This window comes from Malania oleifera, chromosome 2 (assembly GCF_029873635.1).
Source record: "Malania oleifera isolate guangnan ecotype guangnan chromosome 2, ASM2987363v1, whole genome shotgun sequence".
Lineage (NCBI taxonomy): Eukaryota > Viridiplantae > Streptophyta > Magnoliopsida > Santalales > Ximeniaceae > Malania > Malania oleifera.
In genome coordinates this window covers 126,181,414-126,197,173 of record NC_080418.1, presented here as the reverse complement: position 1 = coordinate 126,197,173, position 15,760 = coordinate 126,181,414, and the positions used below count along the sequence as shown (strand labels likewise).

General features: G+C 36.5%; 1 protein-coding gene across 3 annotated transcripts in view; it reads left to right on the top strand.

Moving 5' to 3' along the window:
* The window catches only part of LOC131149621 (uncharacterized), a 42,906-nt gene that overhangs the window by 14,357 nt on the left and 12,789 nt on the right, over positions 1-15,760 (top strand). For 2 of the 3 annotated variants that reach the window (XR_009135263.1, XM_058100237.1), the window contains exons 7-11: positions 7,509-7,650; positions 7,762-7,921; positions 8,016-8,179; positions 8,886-8,968; positions 12,322-12,421. Coding sequence is in view for 1 of the 3 variants with exons in the window: in XM_058100237.1 (XP_057956220.1) it covers positions 7,509-7,650; positions 7,762-7,921; positions 8,016-8,179; positions 8,886-8,968; positions 12,322-12,421 (649 nt within the window). In the remaining 2 variants the exon portion in view is untranslated. Of the gene's footprint in view, positions 1-7,508; positions 7,651-7,761; positions 7,922-8,015; positions 8,180-8,885; positions 8,969-12,321; positions 12,422-13,845; positions 13,955-15,760 lie in introns of all 3 variants that reach the window. The other variant, XR_009135262.1, reaches the window with a different exon arrangement.

The following is a 15,760-nucleotide window of genomic DNA, read 5'->3' as shown; positions in this document are numbered from 1 at the left end:
ATGAAAGGGAGAAAGAAATGAATCAGGAAACATATATTATTCTAGCATCGAACTGCTGAAGAGCCTTATTGATCATCTACGAGGTTCTGATGGATTGGCTTCACTGAAGAGAGAAGTTGAACTTCTTTAAGAAAAATTACAGGGAGCTTTGAGTTTCCTAGCAGTCATTTTAAAGTCACAGGGAGAGGGAGAGGGGGACAAGGATATAATTAATCAGGGTTCTTTACAAGAGACCTTGAAGAGGTCAAGGGTGTGAGTTGTTGAACCAGGCAAATTCATGTTGCATTTGTTTTGGGAATATTTGGACAAAAATGAGTAATATTGGTTGGAGATGCCTTTTGAGGAGTTTAAGTGTTGATGGGGGTAAGGACCACGTACCAGAAGGCTTTAATACAATATTTTTCAAGGATTGTTGGGATGTCGTGAGGGGTGAGTTATTGAAGGTTTCTCAGGAGTTTTATGTTGATGGGATTATTGGTATGAGCATTAATTTGACTTATGTTACTTTGGTTCCCTAGAAGAGTCCTTCTATACATGTGAAGGAGTTTATAAGATCATTGCCTAGCTTCTTGCTGATAGTCCAAATTCTGTTTTGAGTGATACTATTTCTTATTTTTAGATGGATGAATTTTGGATGCTATATTCTGGTGAATGAGGGGGTTAAGGATGTGCATAAGAGGTAGAGTAATAGGTTGTTTGAAGCTGGATTTTGAAAATGTGTATAATAAAGTTAGTTGGAGTCTTTTTAGATGAAGTTTGGTTAGAAAGAGCTTTGAGTCTTATGTGGAGGAGTTGGATTGTGGGTTGCTTGTCCAGTGGTCTTTTTTGGTCAATGTTTGTAGGAATTTAAGACTTGGTTTACAGCGTTGAGGAGAATATGATAGCGTGACCCTCTCTCTCCTTTTTATTTGTTACTGTAGTAGATGTTTTGTGTAGTTTGATGGAAGGGCTATGAATAGAGGCTTTGTGCAAGGAATTTCTGTGGCTAATGAGGATGTTGTGTGTGATTTGTAGGTTGTTGGTGATATTATAGTTTTCTTGGTTGTTGACTGGGAGTCCATTTGCTATGTCTTCTGCTCCTATAGATGCCTAAGGATTAACTGGTAGTGTTGCTATTAATTTGAGCTCGATTAGGATTTCAAAGCTTGGTTCTATAGTAGGTTGCTGATTTTTGCAACAGCTGACTTATTTTCCAATCTTCTATTTTTGGGACACAATAGTTGCTAAGTGTTTGAGCATCTAGATGGTTGGAAAGGCACTTTGTTTTTATTGGGTGGGTATATCACCTTAATTCCAGCGTCTCTTCTCTATTCCTCTTTAATCTTTATCATTCTTTAGGATGCCAGTTGGGGTGGTGGTGGGCAAGATAACAATCAACGTCTAACCACTTGTGGCTGGTTTTGGTCATGGGTTGATGGACTTGAAAGCCATCTCCCTTGAAATACGAGATCTGGACTTGAGATCCCAAAGATGCTAGATCGGTCAAGTCGATGGAAGTAGCTGGCGGTTTAATCACTTCCCACTGTTCTTTTGTAAGTGCCGATGACGCTTGATGAGGTTGAGTCATCATGGTAGGAAAGACATGACGAGAAGACAAGTTTGTCAGAGATTCTTGAACCTTTGGGAAGGAAATGTGAACGTCATCATTCTTCATAGTTTTATAGGCTGGATCACAGAGAATGACTGGCTTGGGGATCTGATGTAGCTGCTTATACTTGGTAACCCAAGATTCTAGGAGAAGCTTGATTAGATCTTCTTTGGGAAGCTGTCTTGGGATATGTACATGGCTTGGGACAAGAGTAGAATCTTAATTGACAAGAAGAGCGTCTTGGTTTCCCCGAGGAGTTTCCAGATCAAAAGAATGGTTCTACAGTTTGTAGACCATCTGATGTTGAAGAGTGGGTAGCACAGAACTAGAGACCTGTGATGCTCTGACAATCTGGATTTGGACTTTTAGAGCATCAGATAAGTGTAAGCAGAGAGTTGGGGAAGATTGTAAAGCTATTCTCGCATTCAACATTGTTTGCATGGTGGCAATGCTAGCATGCTCGTACTTATAGAAATTTGAATCAAGGAGTGCAATCTTGGAGCAAATAGGAAGACTTTTCCTCCCATGGAAGGTAAGTTATAGCTTGACCACACTAATATGGATATGGGTATATCCTTGGTTGAGATATTTTCATGGAAGATCTGGGGAGAACCTAGGTGACAAATTGTTCTACTTTAGTTGTCAAGAGCTAGTGAGAATCAAAGGGTGATGCCTTTATAATCTCTTTGACGCCTCTCGGGACAACCATTTTGCGAGTGATTTTCTTTAGAAGATTTAAAGGATACTTGGTTTTGTCATAGATGTAGTATGGGTTTGTGATTTGGGGACTTTTGGTTTGAGGGACAAGGCCATCTTTTGGTACATAATCTACTTCATACATATAATCAAGATGATCTAAGCTAAACGCATATGAAGATCTAGGAGAAGAGTTGAAGGATGGAGACGGAGTGATCATGGCCTTAGAAGACATGGTTCCTTGATTGACATGTTCAAAACCTCTTCTCACAACCTATGAATGAACAAATCTCTTACCCAACTTGTAGAGTAAAGACGCACAAAATCAATCAAAGTATTCCTATTCCCTATCAATCACCAGAGAATCCAACTCTGCTTGGCCAACACATAGCCTTCTATGGCCTTTCAATAGGTTAAGGGCACCTTAGGTCTTACTCTCAAGGAGATCTTGGCGGCAACAAAGGGGTTTTAGAAACTAGAGTTCCGTCTAACCGAGCATACTTTTATAGTAGAAATGGACATGTTATCTTTTCCAAAGATGATACAGTTCAAGCAAAAGATCCTCCTACGAATACAACTTCTTAGATGGGCTAACTGGTTCTAACAGTATGAATTTGAGGTGAAGCACATCTAAGGAAAGCACAACATCCTTAGTGACTGCCTTTCTAGACCAATCCAAGTCCTCTTCATCATGGCATCCTCATCTTCTTCAAGCTCATCCAGTTTCACAAAAAGAATCCAAAGTCTCCCCAGTGAAATCTAGGACAATATTCTTTGCCATACCATTGATAAGGGAAACACCAAAATGATACAAAGGCTCCAATCTATTCTTCTTTCCAACTATGATCTGGTTGATGCCCTACTAAAGTATCTTGACTAGCACCCACTTTGTCCCTACCTCAATGGTCTCTAGGTACCCGCTTTGTCCTATACTAATTTCCCTAAAGAGGCTTCCTTCTTCTTTGATATTTAACTAGATCATATCGTATTGGTATGGTCCTACACAAGCCATGGACATATGCTTTCATCACTAACAGAAGGCAAAGGTCCCAATAGTACAACTACCTAAAAGATTTGTTCATGTTTTTCAGAACTGAAGAATAGTGGGTGAATTGGCTCGATTTCATGATAGAATTCCCATATTTACTGGTCACTTTCCATCTCAAGGGTGAAGTCCAAACTCAAGAAGGGGAGAGATGTCAACATCTTCCTCATATGTGGAAGGATAAGAAGTTTCAAAGAAAATCTATTCGTAGGTCCTCACCTATCAGTTTCCCATTGGGTTGAAACCAGAAAGAGTATGTGTTATTTCAATAAATGTTGATCCAAAGAAACTACCACAAGACCTGTTCAATCCAGTGCATTACCAAAATGATGGAAGATCCAAGTCTACACATTATTTAGTCCTTTCCCTCACTTCTATAAAACCTATATAACAAACAGGTTGGCATTGTATTATGTGGACCAAACAAGCAATAATGGAACTGTTGACGATCTGGAAGTTATGGCGCCTTCTATCTAGCAGAGGAAGAAGAGGAATACAAAGCAAGATATGGCCTATAAGATGCCACGACAACACCAGCTCTTTGTCCACTTGTGCCCACGCCACATGTCTTGTATTGAATGCTTCTGTATTGTAACACACTAAGATTTTTGTATTGAATCATCATGGTAGGAAAGACATAATGTGGAGACGAGCCTGCCGAAGATTCTTGATCCTTTGGGAAGGAGGTGAACATTGCCATTCTTCATAGTTTTATAGACTGGATCATGGAGAATGATTGGCTTGGTGATCCGATGCAGCTGCTCAAACTTGGTAACTCAAGAATTGGGAGAGGCTTGATTAGATCTTTTGTGGGAAGCAATCTTGGGGGGATATGGATGTGGCTCGGGACAAGAGTAAAATCGCAATTGACAAGGAAAGCGTCTTGGTTTTCCTAAGGAGTTGCCAGATCAAAAGAATGGTTATGCAATTTGTAGACCATCTGATGGTGAAGAGTGGCTGCTACAGAATTAGAGATCTACGGTGCTTCAACAATCTGGATTTGGACTTTTAGAGTAGTCCTCATATTTGGATTAGATAAGTGTAAGCAAAAGTTGGGGAAGTTTGTAAAGCTAACCGTTCTTGCATTCAACGTTGTTTGCATGGTGGCAAAGCAAGCATGCTCGTACTTATAGAACTTTGAATTGAGGAGCGCAATCCTGAAGCAAACAGGAAGACCTTTCCTCCCATGGAAGGTAAGGTACAACTTGACTGCACCAATATGGATATGGGTATTCCCTTGGTTGAGATACTTTTGTGGAAGATCTGGGGAGAATTCTAGGGTGATAAACTGTTCTGCTTCAGTTGCCAAGAGTTGGTGAGAATCAAAGGGTGATGCCTCTATAATCTCTTTGACACCTCTCGACATAGCCGTCTTGCTAGTGATTTGCTTCAGGATATTTGAAGGATACTTGGTTTTGTCATAGACATAGTATGGGTTTGTGATTTGGGGAATTTTGGTTTTGAGGGACAAGGTCATCTTTTGGTACATAATCTACTTCGTACAGTTTGCATAGAACTTTTTCTCCTAGTGGATCACGTAGGTTGTTGAGTTATGCTTGCTTGAGGTTGATATCATCTAGTCCATAGAGAATGTAGTATCTTTTAGACATAAGATTATAATGCTTCACCAAATCTTTTTAGATAGAGAGAATAGATGGTATAACATGCAGGGACAGGAAGTCCACCAAATGAAAAAAGAAGAAAAAAAAGAAACTAAAAAACTCTAGATCACTAAATGAAATTAACCAAGAAACCCCCCTTTCAAACCCTTTTCATCATAATTTACTAAACGTTTCAAATTCTCTAATTCCCTTTGACCCTTCACCTTTTGAGTCTTGCCACCATCCAGATGCACTACATTTCCTACAATATCGTACAAGAAGTCATGGGTAAGTTGGAGGCTTACAAAAGGAGGCTGCTTTAAAGCGGACTCCTATCACAAGGGTATTGAAAATGTGAAGAGTGGTGAGACAATTTACAAGTTTTATCTTTTCAAGGAAACATGTGAGACTGTTTGCAATGGTCTCCATTGTGGGTGGTCTTGGATGTTGTGGGATGTGGTTCTCTCAACTTTTGGGGTTTTATTTGTTTGTGGAATACTTAGTTGCTCGGGAAGAATGGGCTTGGAAGGGCTTAAAGGTTCATACACAGGAAGAGAGAATATTGTTTTAATTCCTCACTTTTTTGTTTGCCTTATATGGAGAAAAGTAGTATGATAGTTGAACACATACGCTTGCAAGGTATCTCCAAGAAACACATGAATTGCTACAAAATTCTAGTGTAATTGAAATTAACACATTATGATGCTTCTATAGGCTTTGGTCTTAGGGTTCCTGAGGAAACACAATGGAAGGAAGGATCTAGGATTGTTGGTTGTTACACGCAGAGCAAATATGCTTGCAAGGGATCTCCAAGAAGCAAAAAAAGAACTCCAAAATTCCATTCTAATTAAAATATAATACATTATTGTGAAAGCTTGATATACATTGTTGGTCCACAACCTATCAGCTTAAGCTTTTAGGTAAAGTAGTTATGTAACATGGTATCGGAGCTGGTTACCAGGAGGTCCTGGGTTCTAGCCTCGTTGCTTGCATTTATTATGTGGTGTTTAAAAATTATTATATTCCTTGTAATGGGCGTTATTTGTCGTGTGTGAGATCCATGTGCTGTTGGGGTGCATGTGTAGGGGAGTGTTAAAGCTAGATATCTATTGTTGGCCCATAACCTAACAACTCAAGATTTTTGGTAAAGTGGTTATCGAACAATTACATTTTCTTCTATAGGTTTAGTCTTGGGGTTACTTAGGAAACACAACCATACAAAAATCCCGAATAAAATAAATGACAATAAATAAAATGAAATAACTAATCATGATTCCTCAACTACCATGGGTGCATTCCTTTAGAAAGAAATTCAACCTTTGACCTTGGCCTCCAAAGTCTATCAAAAATCAATTTAGCCGGCCTTCTCTTCTGCATCTAGAGGGTTTTGACAATAAGGAGTTGTCTTACTGGGATGAATGGTAGGTGGCGAAAGAGTTTAAACTTTTTGTATGCTAAATAGTGTGATGATATGAATACACCGTCCACTTTTGATTAATTTATTTACTGGTTTGTAAATGGGTTCTTTTCATTGTTTGGAAACCTTTCCTTTCTATTGTTAGACATTTGGAATTTACTAATTAAAAAGTGAAAAAAAAAAAGAAGAAAAGGAAGGTTGCATGGTAGTCTTCATGTGGTTTATACTAGAAGAGAGATGAGAGGGATTTTAAACTTTGTGTATATCTTGTTTCATGACTGCATCTTTTTAGAGATTGCGATGAACTATATTTTAGAGATCAGAACTAGTCCAGTAGTGCCCTTTCCCCTTACCACTGCCTTTTTTGTTCGAGCTTTGAGGTTTCCCTGAGAGTTTCATTTTGATTTGTGTTACGGGAAGTTGAGAGACCATGAATGTAGGTTTATTTGCACATTTTCTTCCCTCTTAGTTTGTACATATTATAGTACACCAAGCTGCCGTATGTTCTGTGCTGATCTAACCATACAGGCTCGAGGGTGTAAAGAAATTAAGTCTAGACTTGAGGGTGTAGATCTCTTTGTGCTAATATATTGCTTCTTGTCTTCTTTTGAAAAAAATAATTCTGTCTTCCATTGAAATAATTACTTGTCCTGTCTAAAATGTTGTGTCAGAAGTGCATCATTTCTTGCCAGCTAATGCTTTTTTTTTTTTCCCCTTGATGATGCTAGATATATGTTAGTAAGTTAACTATTAAGTTGCTTGAGGAAGGCTTTGATTTACAAGAACATCTTCTGGCATTGTTGTGCTTATATATTGCTTCTAATCTTCTTTTGAAAAATATAATTGTCTGCTAGTGAAATAATTACTTGTCCTGTTTAAAATGTTGTGTCAGAAGTGCATCATTTCTAGCCAGCTAATGCATTTTTTCCCTTAATGATACTAGATATAAGTGTGTAAGTTAACTATTAAGTTGCTTGAGGAAGGCTTTGATTTACAAGAACATCTTCTTCTGGCATTGTTGTGCTTATATATTGCTTCTAATCTTCTTTTGAAAAATATAATTGTCTGCCATTGAAATAATTACTTGTCCTGTTTAAAATGTTGTGTCAGAAGTGCATCATTTCTAGCCAGCTAATGCATTTTTTCCCTTAATGATACTAGATATAAGTGTGTTAGTAAGTTAACTATTAAGTTGCTTGAGGAAGGCTTTGATTTACAAGAGCATCTGCTGGCATTGCGGCGGTACCACTTTATGGAATTAGCAGACTGGGCAGATTTGTTTATCATGTCTCTTTGGCATCATGTATTTCCTTATTACTCTAAACTGTTATACTGTTTTTTTTTTTTAAACAATTTGAAATATATACTGATTTCATATTCAAATCCCATTTGTTTTGCCCTTTTGAAACCACAGAAATGGCAGGTCATTAATGCAGATGAAAAACTATCAAAAATTCAAGGATTCCTTGAATTTTCAGTTCAGAGATCTTCTTGTGGAAGTGACTGCAATAAGGAGCGGTTGTACATATACAAGAAAGGACAAAGCATGATGCCTCTTTCTATTTCCGCAATTGGTAAAGCTTTCTTGTGGTATTAATTTGTATTATCTATTTTTCTTCTTGCCCTCCATCTTGTTAAGCTATAAGTCATGTTATGAAAAAATGGCAGGAATCCATTCCTTCGATTTTATTGGATTGGGATACAGAGTTGATTGGCCTATCAGTATTGTTTTGACCCCTGATGCACTGAAAATATATGCTGGCATATTCAGTTTTCTGATACAAGTGAAGCTTGCTTTGTTTTCCCTAACTGATGTATGGTGCTCGCTGAAGGTAGTGGTTTATAGTATTCACTTATATTTTTTTGTGTCCGGTATTGTATTCCTTCTGTCTAATACATTTGAAAGTACATGTCTCTGTGCACATGTGTGTGTGGGTGAGAGACTGATACCCTGTATCTTTTGCGAACATGATCGAGACTGCCAATCATGGGTTGAAAAATTAAATATTAAGCATAAAAATGATGGATGTCAGTAGCACCAACTGGGATGACAATTTTGTTGAAGTTTCCTTTGTTTCGGTGACTAAATACTCAGAGATAACATCACTGGATCTTTGTCTTGCAAAATAATTTTAGAACTTATATGGTGTCTGTCATGGTTCATTCCTGTGTAGTTAATGTTACCACATACAATCTTTTTGCTCTTTCTCTTGCACTATTCAAGTGCATTTTTTTTTTTCTTTTTTGGCTGCTTGTATACTTTCACACAAGAAGAAAGAAAGTGAACTTTAAGCACACAACAGGCATTTGGGTTTCTTATGTATCTGCATTTTGAACTCACATAATTTTTAGTAATGCTGGAGGGAGGTCAGCTCGTGCAATTCCAAAAATGAAATATCTATTATAAGCTTTTAATTTTTGATGTAGACTTCAAATTGTATCCGCCTGGTAGCTGGATCTATTTTATGGCAGTTCATGGAAACTTTAGTAACTCTGAATCATGTCAAGGGATTAATATGCTTTAAAATTTGACTACAGGAATTGATGCATTTAATAAGTCAGCATCGTCATTCTGACTTAAGTGAAAAGCTTCCCCATTTTAATATCTTAATGAAGATGAGGTATACTGAACGCTTATTCTTTTTTATTTATCTGTTATTTATTTTTTTCCCCTTATGCTATCACTTATTTAGCTTGTCATTGTAGCATGTTACCTCAAGTGCACCAATTCCTACTTTAGAGCAAGCAAATTTTACATGTGCATTACATGTGATAGCAATCAAGCAATAATATTAAATCATTTAATTTCTAGATTGTTCAATATTTAAGTTGTAACATAGAGCATTAATGGATTCTGTTTTTCAAATTATAAATTTAGAATAAGGTTTAAAATGCAGGCACCTAGTTTTAGAAGAAAAAAAAAAAATTAAATTTAACCATCCTATGATTCTTTTTTTTTATTTTATTTGGTCTGAACTTGTAATATAACTATTGAGTGTTGTATTTTAAATTTTAAATTTAACCATGATATGAATCATATGATTGAATTATCTTATTTTATCTGAACTTGTAATATAATTAGTGAGTCTTGTATCGAACTAAACTTATTTTAATTTGATATTTACAATGCATACTACTAAGAGATCCTCTTCTACTTAAAATTAAAGCTTTAAAAAGGAAAAAAGTTGTGTACTATAGACCAAGAAGTCCTGTTTGATGGCATATGATAAATGTCAAGTTACGGCTAAAGTTATTAAGCAATAGAAATGGGTAGAAATGATGCATAATTGTGTAGATTTCTAGACACAATATTTTGAAAGACATGCAAATATAATAGGTTATTTTGTACTAGATATGTGTAGGGTATTTTAAAGAAATAACATATTATTGTGCTATAAAAAAAAGAAGTATTATTGTGTAAAATAGCAGTTTAGACTAACCAAGCGTATGCCACATTCGCACTTCTATGGAGGTCCTGTAATTATTAGTTTTATAAGATGCACAATTCATGTCTATTGCAAATGAAAATCTTCGTGTACTGAAAAAGAATTACATACAAATGAGGTGAGTATGTGAGGATGAAACATATTATTAATTTAATAGGTGGGGTGAGTAGGGTATTTTTGTTTTATATTTTATTGTTAATATATAAAGAGGCAGACCTGGAGCTGTACACACTGCACAACCTTACAGGGCTGCATACTGCTGCTTCTCCCTGTAACCTCTTTGTCTCTCTCTTCTTCCCTGTTCTCCTTCTCTAACCAGTGCTGTATTTTTATCATTAAATATTCAATTTATTTCAGATTGCAACATGTCATCAGAGCAGTAAACTTCTCTATATTTGATCAATCCGACTTAGTTGCAGCCATTTCTCTTCCTTGTGAACTCTTAAATTAGAAATCTCTTTTCTGGTTTGAGAGTTGTTTAGGGTTTCATATCCTCTTCTCAGCAGTGAGCAACTCTTGTGGGTGTTGTGTGGGATTGTGGTGGCTTGCTGATGTAAAGACAATCACATGCTGTTCCTTGTGGCGTCTCAAGAGCAGAGGTTTGATATATAAAGGTAATAGACACTGTGAGATCATGGGATACACAACGACCTTTCTATGATGAACTTCTAGAATAAAAAACAGATGCTTCTAATGAGTTACAGAAGCAGAAACACAACACCACAATTGTAATGCTGCAGAAACCAAGGCTATGTGGAAGCACAGCAATTGGAAGACCGAATTCAAGAGCTTAAAGAAGAATGATGCAGATTGGGCTGGCTCTGTTGAAGATTGAAGGTCTACTGCTATACATTTGTAGGTGGTAATCTTGTTTCCTACTGAGGTCCAGCATTCAAGCAGAATACCCAGCCATGACTCGTATTATTAGGATCACTTGGAACCACTTACGGAAAAGTGTTTAACTGAAAAAAGTGCTGAATTTGAAAATGCTGATAATAAGTCCTGAACTGGAAAAGTGCTGAAAATAAGTGATGATTACAATTACTTAAAAAAATGGTGTTTGGGTACTCACTTTTATTAGAATCGCTGTATGAATCTATGTTATTGTCATATGAATAATCACCAATTATATTTCAGCATATAATTAATATATTGTTATGTATTTATGTTAATAATTGTTAAAGCTTGATATGCATTGTTCGCCCACAACCTAACAAGTTAAGCTTTTAGGTAAAGTGGTAATCTGGCATGGTATCACAGCTGGCTACCTGGAGGTCCTGGGTTCTAATCTTGTTGCTCGCGTTTATTATGTGGTATTTAAAAAACAATTGTATTACCTGTAATGGGTGTTATTATCATATGTTTATCTCTCCATGTTCTATTGGGCTGCACGTGAGGGGGAATGTTGAAACTTGATATGCATTGTTGGCCCACCCTAATAACTTAAGCATTTTGGTAAAGTGGTAATCTAACATGGTATCAGAGCTGGTTACCAAGAGGTCCTAGGTTCTAGTCTTGCTGCCCATGTTTACTGTATGGTGTTTAGAAAAATTATTATAGTTAATGGGTGTAATTTATTGTGTATTTATCTCTCCATGTGCTGGGGAGTGTTAAAGCTTGATATACATTGTTGGCCCACAACCTAATAGCTTAAACTTTTATGTAAAGTGAATCTAACAATAATATTGTTAGAAAGAGAATATGTTATTTTAGCGGGTAGTGTGAGTGGGGGTATTTTTGTCCTTGTGGTGAATTTTATTATTATTAATAAATAAGAGGGCAGACCTGGAGCTGAATGTAAGCTTCAAAAATTTTTAGGAGGACTTCTTACTCTTCAGTCCTGTACATTCTTTCTTTATTAGTAATATTCTTCTTTTTTGATTACAAAAAAGAAAAAGAAAAAATCATTCCATCTTTGTTCAGGAATAGCATGGGAAGAAAGCCTGAATTGTTACTGGAGCACATTTCAATTTGTTAGGCGATCCTAGGTTGCATCTGAAATCCAAAATAAATTATTATGTAAAAGAGTTGAATAAAAGAGTTTTTATATTTAATTTATTTATATTTTTAAACTTATATATGTATTTTTTTTTAGGACATTTACGCCTCATTAGCCTGTCTCATCTTTCTTTCTTGAATTTCATTTGCTATCCCAAAGTAATGCAGCTTTAATGTAGTATCTGTAAATTTGAGTGTATTCTTGGTGCCATAGAATGTTGGGCCCACACAGGATACAATATTTTATTTGATTAGCTAGCAGTTTCCTTGAGATCCAATAGTTATGCAGTGTAATCAACTCTGATTATTTGTAATCAAGCCCTAAATAAATAAATAAATTGAAGAAGTAATTGACCATGTTCAAAGCATATACTGATTTAATTACAAACATGGTTTAAAGTTGCATTGGAATTACAAAGTCTTTGAGCATATTTTAGTTATAAGATATTTTAGCATGATATTTTTGTTTGTAGTTGTGAGTGATTATGGGGTCCCTAATTTATTTTTTTTGGGGGGGAACCCTATTTCAGGCACCAGCTCAATCATTTTGTATCTACATTACAGCAGTATGTGCATTCACAGTTATCACATGTATCCTGGTGCAGTTTTCTTTACTCTCTCAAACATAAGGTTTGAGACAACTCTTATTCCTGTCTATTTATTTTTAGGCAAAAGCCACTAACCTCCCCTAAGGTTTTGCAAAAAGACAATGACCTCCCCTGAAGTTTCAAAAATTCTAGAGACCTCCCCTGAGGTTTTAAAAATCTTAGGGACCTCCCCTGAGGTTTGTCAAAAGGACATAAACCTCCCCTTGTATTTTGCAAAAAGACCAATTTTTATAGGAGAGGTCTGTGTCTTTTTGCCAAAACTTAGGGGAGGTATGTGGCATTTTTGATACTTCAAGGGAGGTTTGTGTCATTTTTTGAAACCTCAGGGGAGGTCTCTATCTTTTTAGCAAACCTTAGGGGAGGTGAGTGTCTTTTGCCCTTTATTTTGAATTCATTATTCATTATTCTTGATTTTATTTTACTCTATTTTTGATTCACTGCCTAACATTTCTAATCATAAATTAGGGTTCTTTTTATGGTTTTGACTGTTAGCTGAATGTACATGCTCTGTAAAAGTCATATTTAGAGCTTAATTCAGTTCCATCTCCATTTATCTAATAATGTTCATACTTTTGTTATAGTTGAGGGCAGGCCTTGGGTCAACGGTAAGGTTGCACCTTTGTGACCAGTTGGTTATGGGTTGAGTGCAAGGAAACTGCCTCTCTGCATAATAGCAGACAACATGACGACCCTCCCCCCCACCCCTGCAAAGTGTGGAGCCTTGTGGCCTGGGGATGCCCCTTTATCTTTGTCATAGTTGACTTTCATACTTCTTGTGATATTAAAATTTAATTGCTTCAGCTTTATTTTTTCTGAATAATTTGCTTTTTATTGAAACCGGGTACCTTCTAATTTAAAATTTTGAGATTTCTATATGGATTTGGCTTGATATGATTCTATGATGTGGCAAATGACTAGCTAGATGGGCTAAGAATCAGACATAATAATCAGTTGACAAGAAAAGGAATCAGACATGATAGTCACCATTTAATAAATTGCAAATTTATTATTGAGATTACATCTCCAAACTTAAAATACTAAAGAAAAAAGAAAGAGCAGATAGCAATCTATGATGTGGGAATTTTTTCATAAGTTATGAGTACGCGTAAAAAATCCTCATGCATGCCTTCCCATGATTCTTAAATGCTTGCCCTAAACTTCAAAAACTTGTGCATATTGTTCCTTTGGACATTTTACCACCTTAGGATTCTTCCCAGTGCATAATTTATCAATGCTGCAAAATCCTTGTTGTCTATGATATCAAGAGATGTTTTGGATAAGATAAATTTTGAACTTTTCTCTTTCTCTTGTGAAAAAGACTTTTTTTTTCATTACTATGGTTATTCATTTTTGTCATTCATGCATTGCATTGTCATATGTGCTTATTTCCTATGCGGCTTTGTTGGACTTTGTTGTGAAACATGCGGAAATTTTGATGAATGGTAGGAAGGACATAGAGATAGATAAAGCAACAAAAAAGACATGGATTTAACATGATTCGGCAGTATGCCTACATCCACAAGAGCGTGCGGCGGCTGAATTTCACTATATAAAAGTAAGGTTACATCATATGTATTTATACTAACCCTAGCTGTACAAAGGTATTAGAAATATTCCTCAAATACCCCCTGTACCATACCGCAGGGGTGTTGCCCCTACACCCCCAACCCATTAATCGTCTCAGCCAATAAAACAATAATTACAAGCCCAAAAAGTTGATGTTGTTGTTCCGCTTGGTACGCCATGCTCCCCTCGCTCCACTCCGCTTCACTTCCGGCATCGCCCTGCTTTCTCTGTACACGTGTTCCACTCGATATGAGTCATATACTACAACAGACTTTTAGCTTTTACCCTCATTCTCTTGAGTCATCTATTTTTATAATCATGAAATCTTATTCATTTAGGATTTTTTAGCCTTGTTAGATCTTTATTCTCACGTTCAAGCCGTTTACATGATTTTGAGTCTACTTGTTCCAATTCCGTTCTTTTGAAAAGAAATCTCTTGAAAATGTGATCTCTATTCTACCAATTCTTCAATGAATTTTTTATGTTTGCAACTTTGGAATTTCAAAGGTTTTACGGCTGCCTCCTGAATTTTTTTCCGGTTAGGTAATAGATTGGTCATTTTAGGATTTTGGGGCTATGCCAGTCACCACTACATTTCTACTTCGTATTCTTTATAGGTTGGATCTAGGAATTATGCAGTTGTTTTTTCTGGTTCAATTTCCTTCTGGAGGATGGGTCTTATGGTCTTTGTGTTTCTCTGTGACAAGATTGGTGCTTTCTATGCTTGATTATTCATTTTATAAAAAAAAGAACATTTCATTACTGAGAATGATTTAGGAGGGAGAATAAGACATCTCCCAAAGAAAACTTAGAATAAACCAGAAAAAAAGGGCTAAAAACTACAGGAATAAAAGAAAATCAACAAGCCAGCACATTCTTCCAACCTCTTTCAATCTCCTGAAAACTATTTCCTCTGAAAAACCCAAATTCAGCGCACTACAGTGATGCTAAATACTGGATTTTATCCCAGACCAGCTCCCAAATTAAAATTTTTCCCCAGAATATATGTGCATTATGTTCCATCCATATCCCCGATAAATTTGCAAATAAGATGCACCCCCATAAGTCTGCCCTATCCTTTCATCTACCAAAACCTGTGAAAAGGAAATGGCTAGTAAGTCTTCCACCAATGTAGGGCATACCCAAATTTCTCCCACAATACCAAATAGCTAACTCCAAATCCTCCAAGTAAAATCATAGTGTAGGGGAGATGAGAAGCTGTCTCAGAGTTCTTGAAACAGAGCACACAAAAAATTGGGAGAAAGAGCCTTCAAAGGTCTTTTGACTTGCAACAAGTTATTTGTATTTATTTTACTAAGAAACTCCTACCAAGTGAAAGCCTTAATTTTTGAGGGAGCATTGGCCTTCCTTATGATAGGAAATAGAAAAATGAAGAATTAGAACAGATATCAAGAATTAAAAAATAAATAGATTTGTGAGAATACACTCTCGGCTAGTCCAAGGACCAAGAACAACATCCCTCCCCAATGAAAGATTACTTCTATTCAATGAAGATAACAAAGAGGACAACTCCTTCACCTCCCTATCTTTAATAGGTCTCCTAAAATCGAGATTCCAAGAAACCAAAGGACTACTCAAATCCCCAACAAAAAAAGAAATGACTCTATTTTCCTCAGCACTCAAACAAAAGAGACGAGGGAAAGAAGTGGCAAAACTACATTACCCAGCCAAGGGTCTTTCCAGAAGCGGATACGTGATCCCCTCCCCACCATTAGTTTAATATGAGGGTTGAAGGAAGGATAAATCTGAGAAATGGTCCGCGGACTCCCCATAG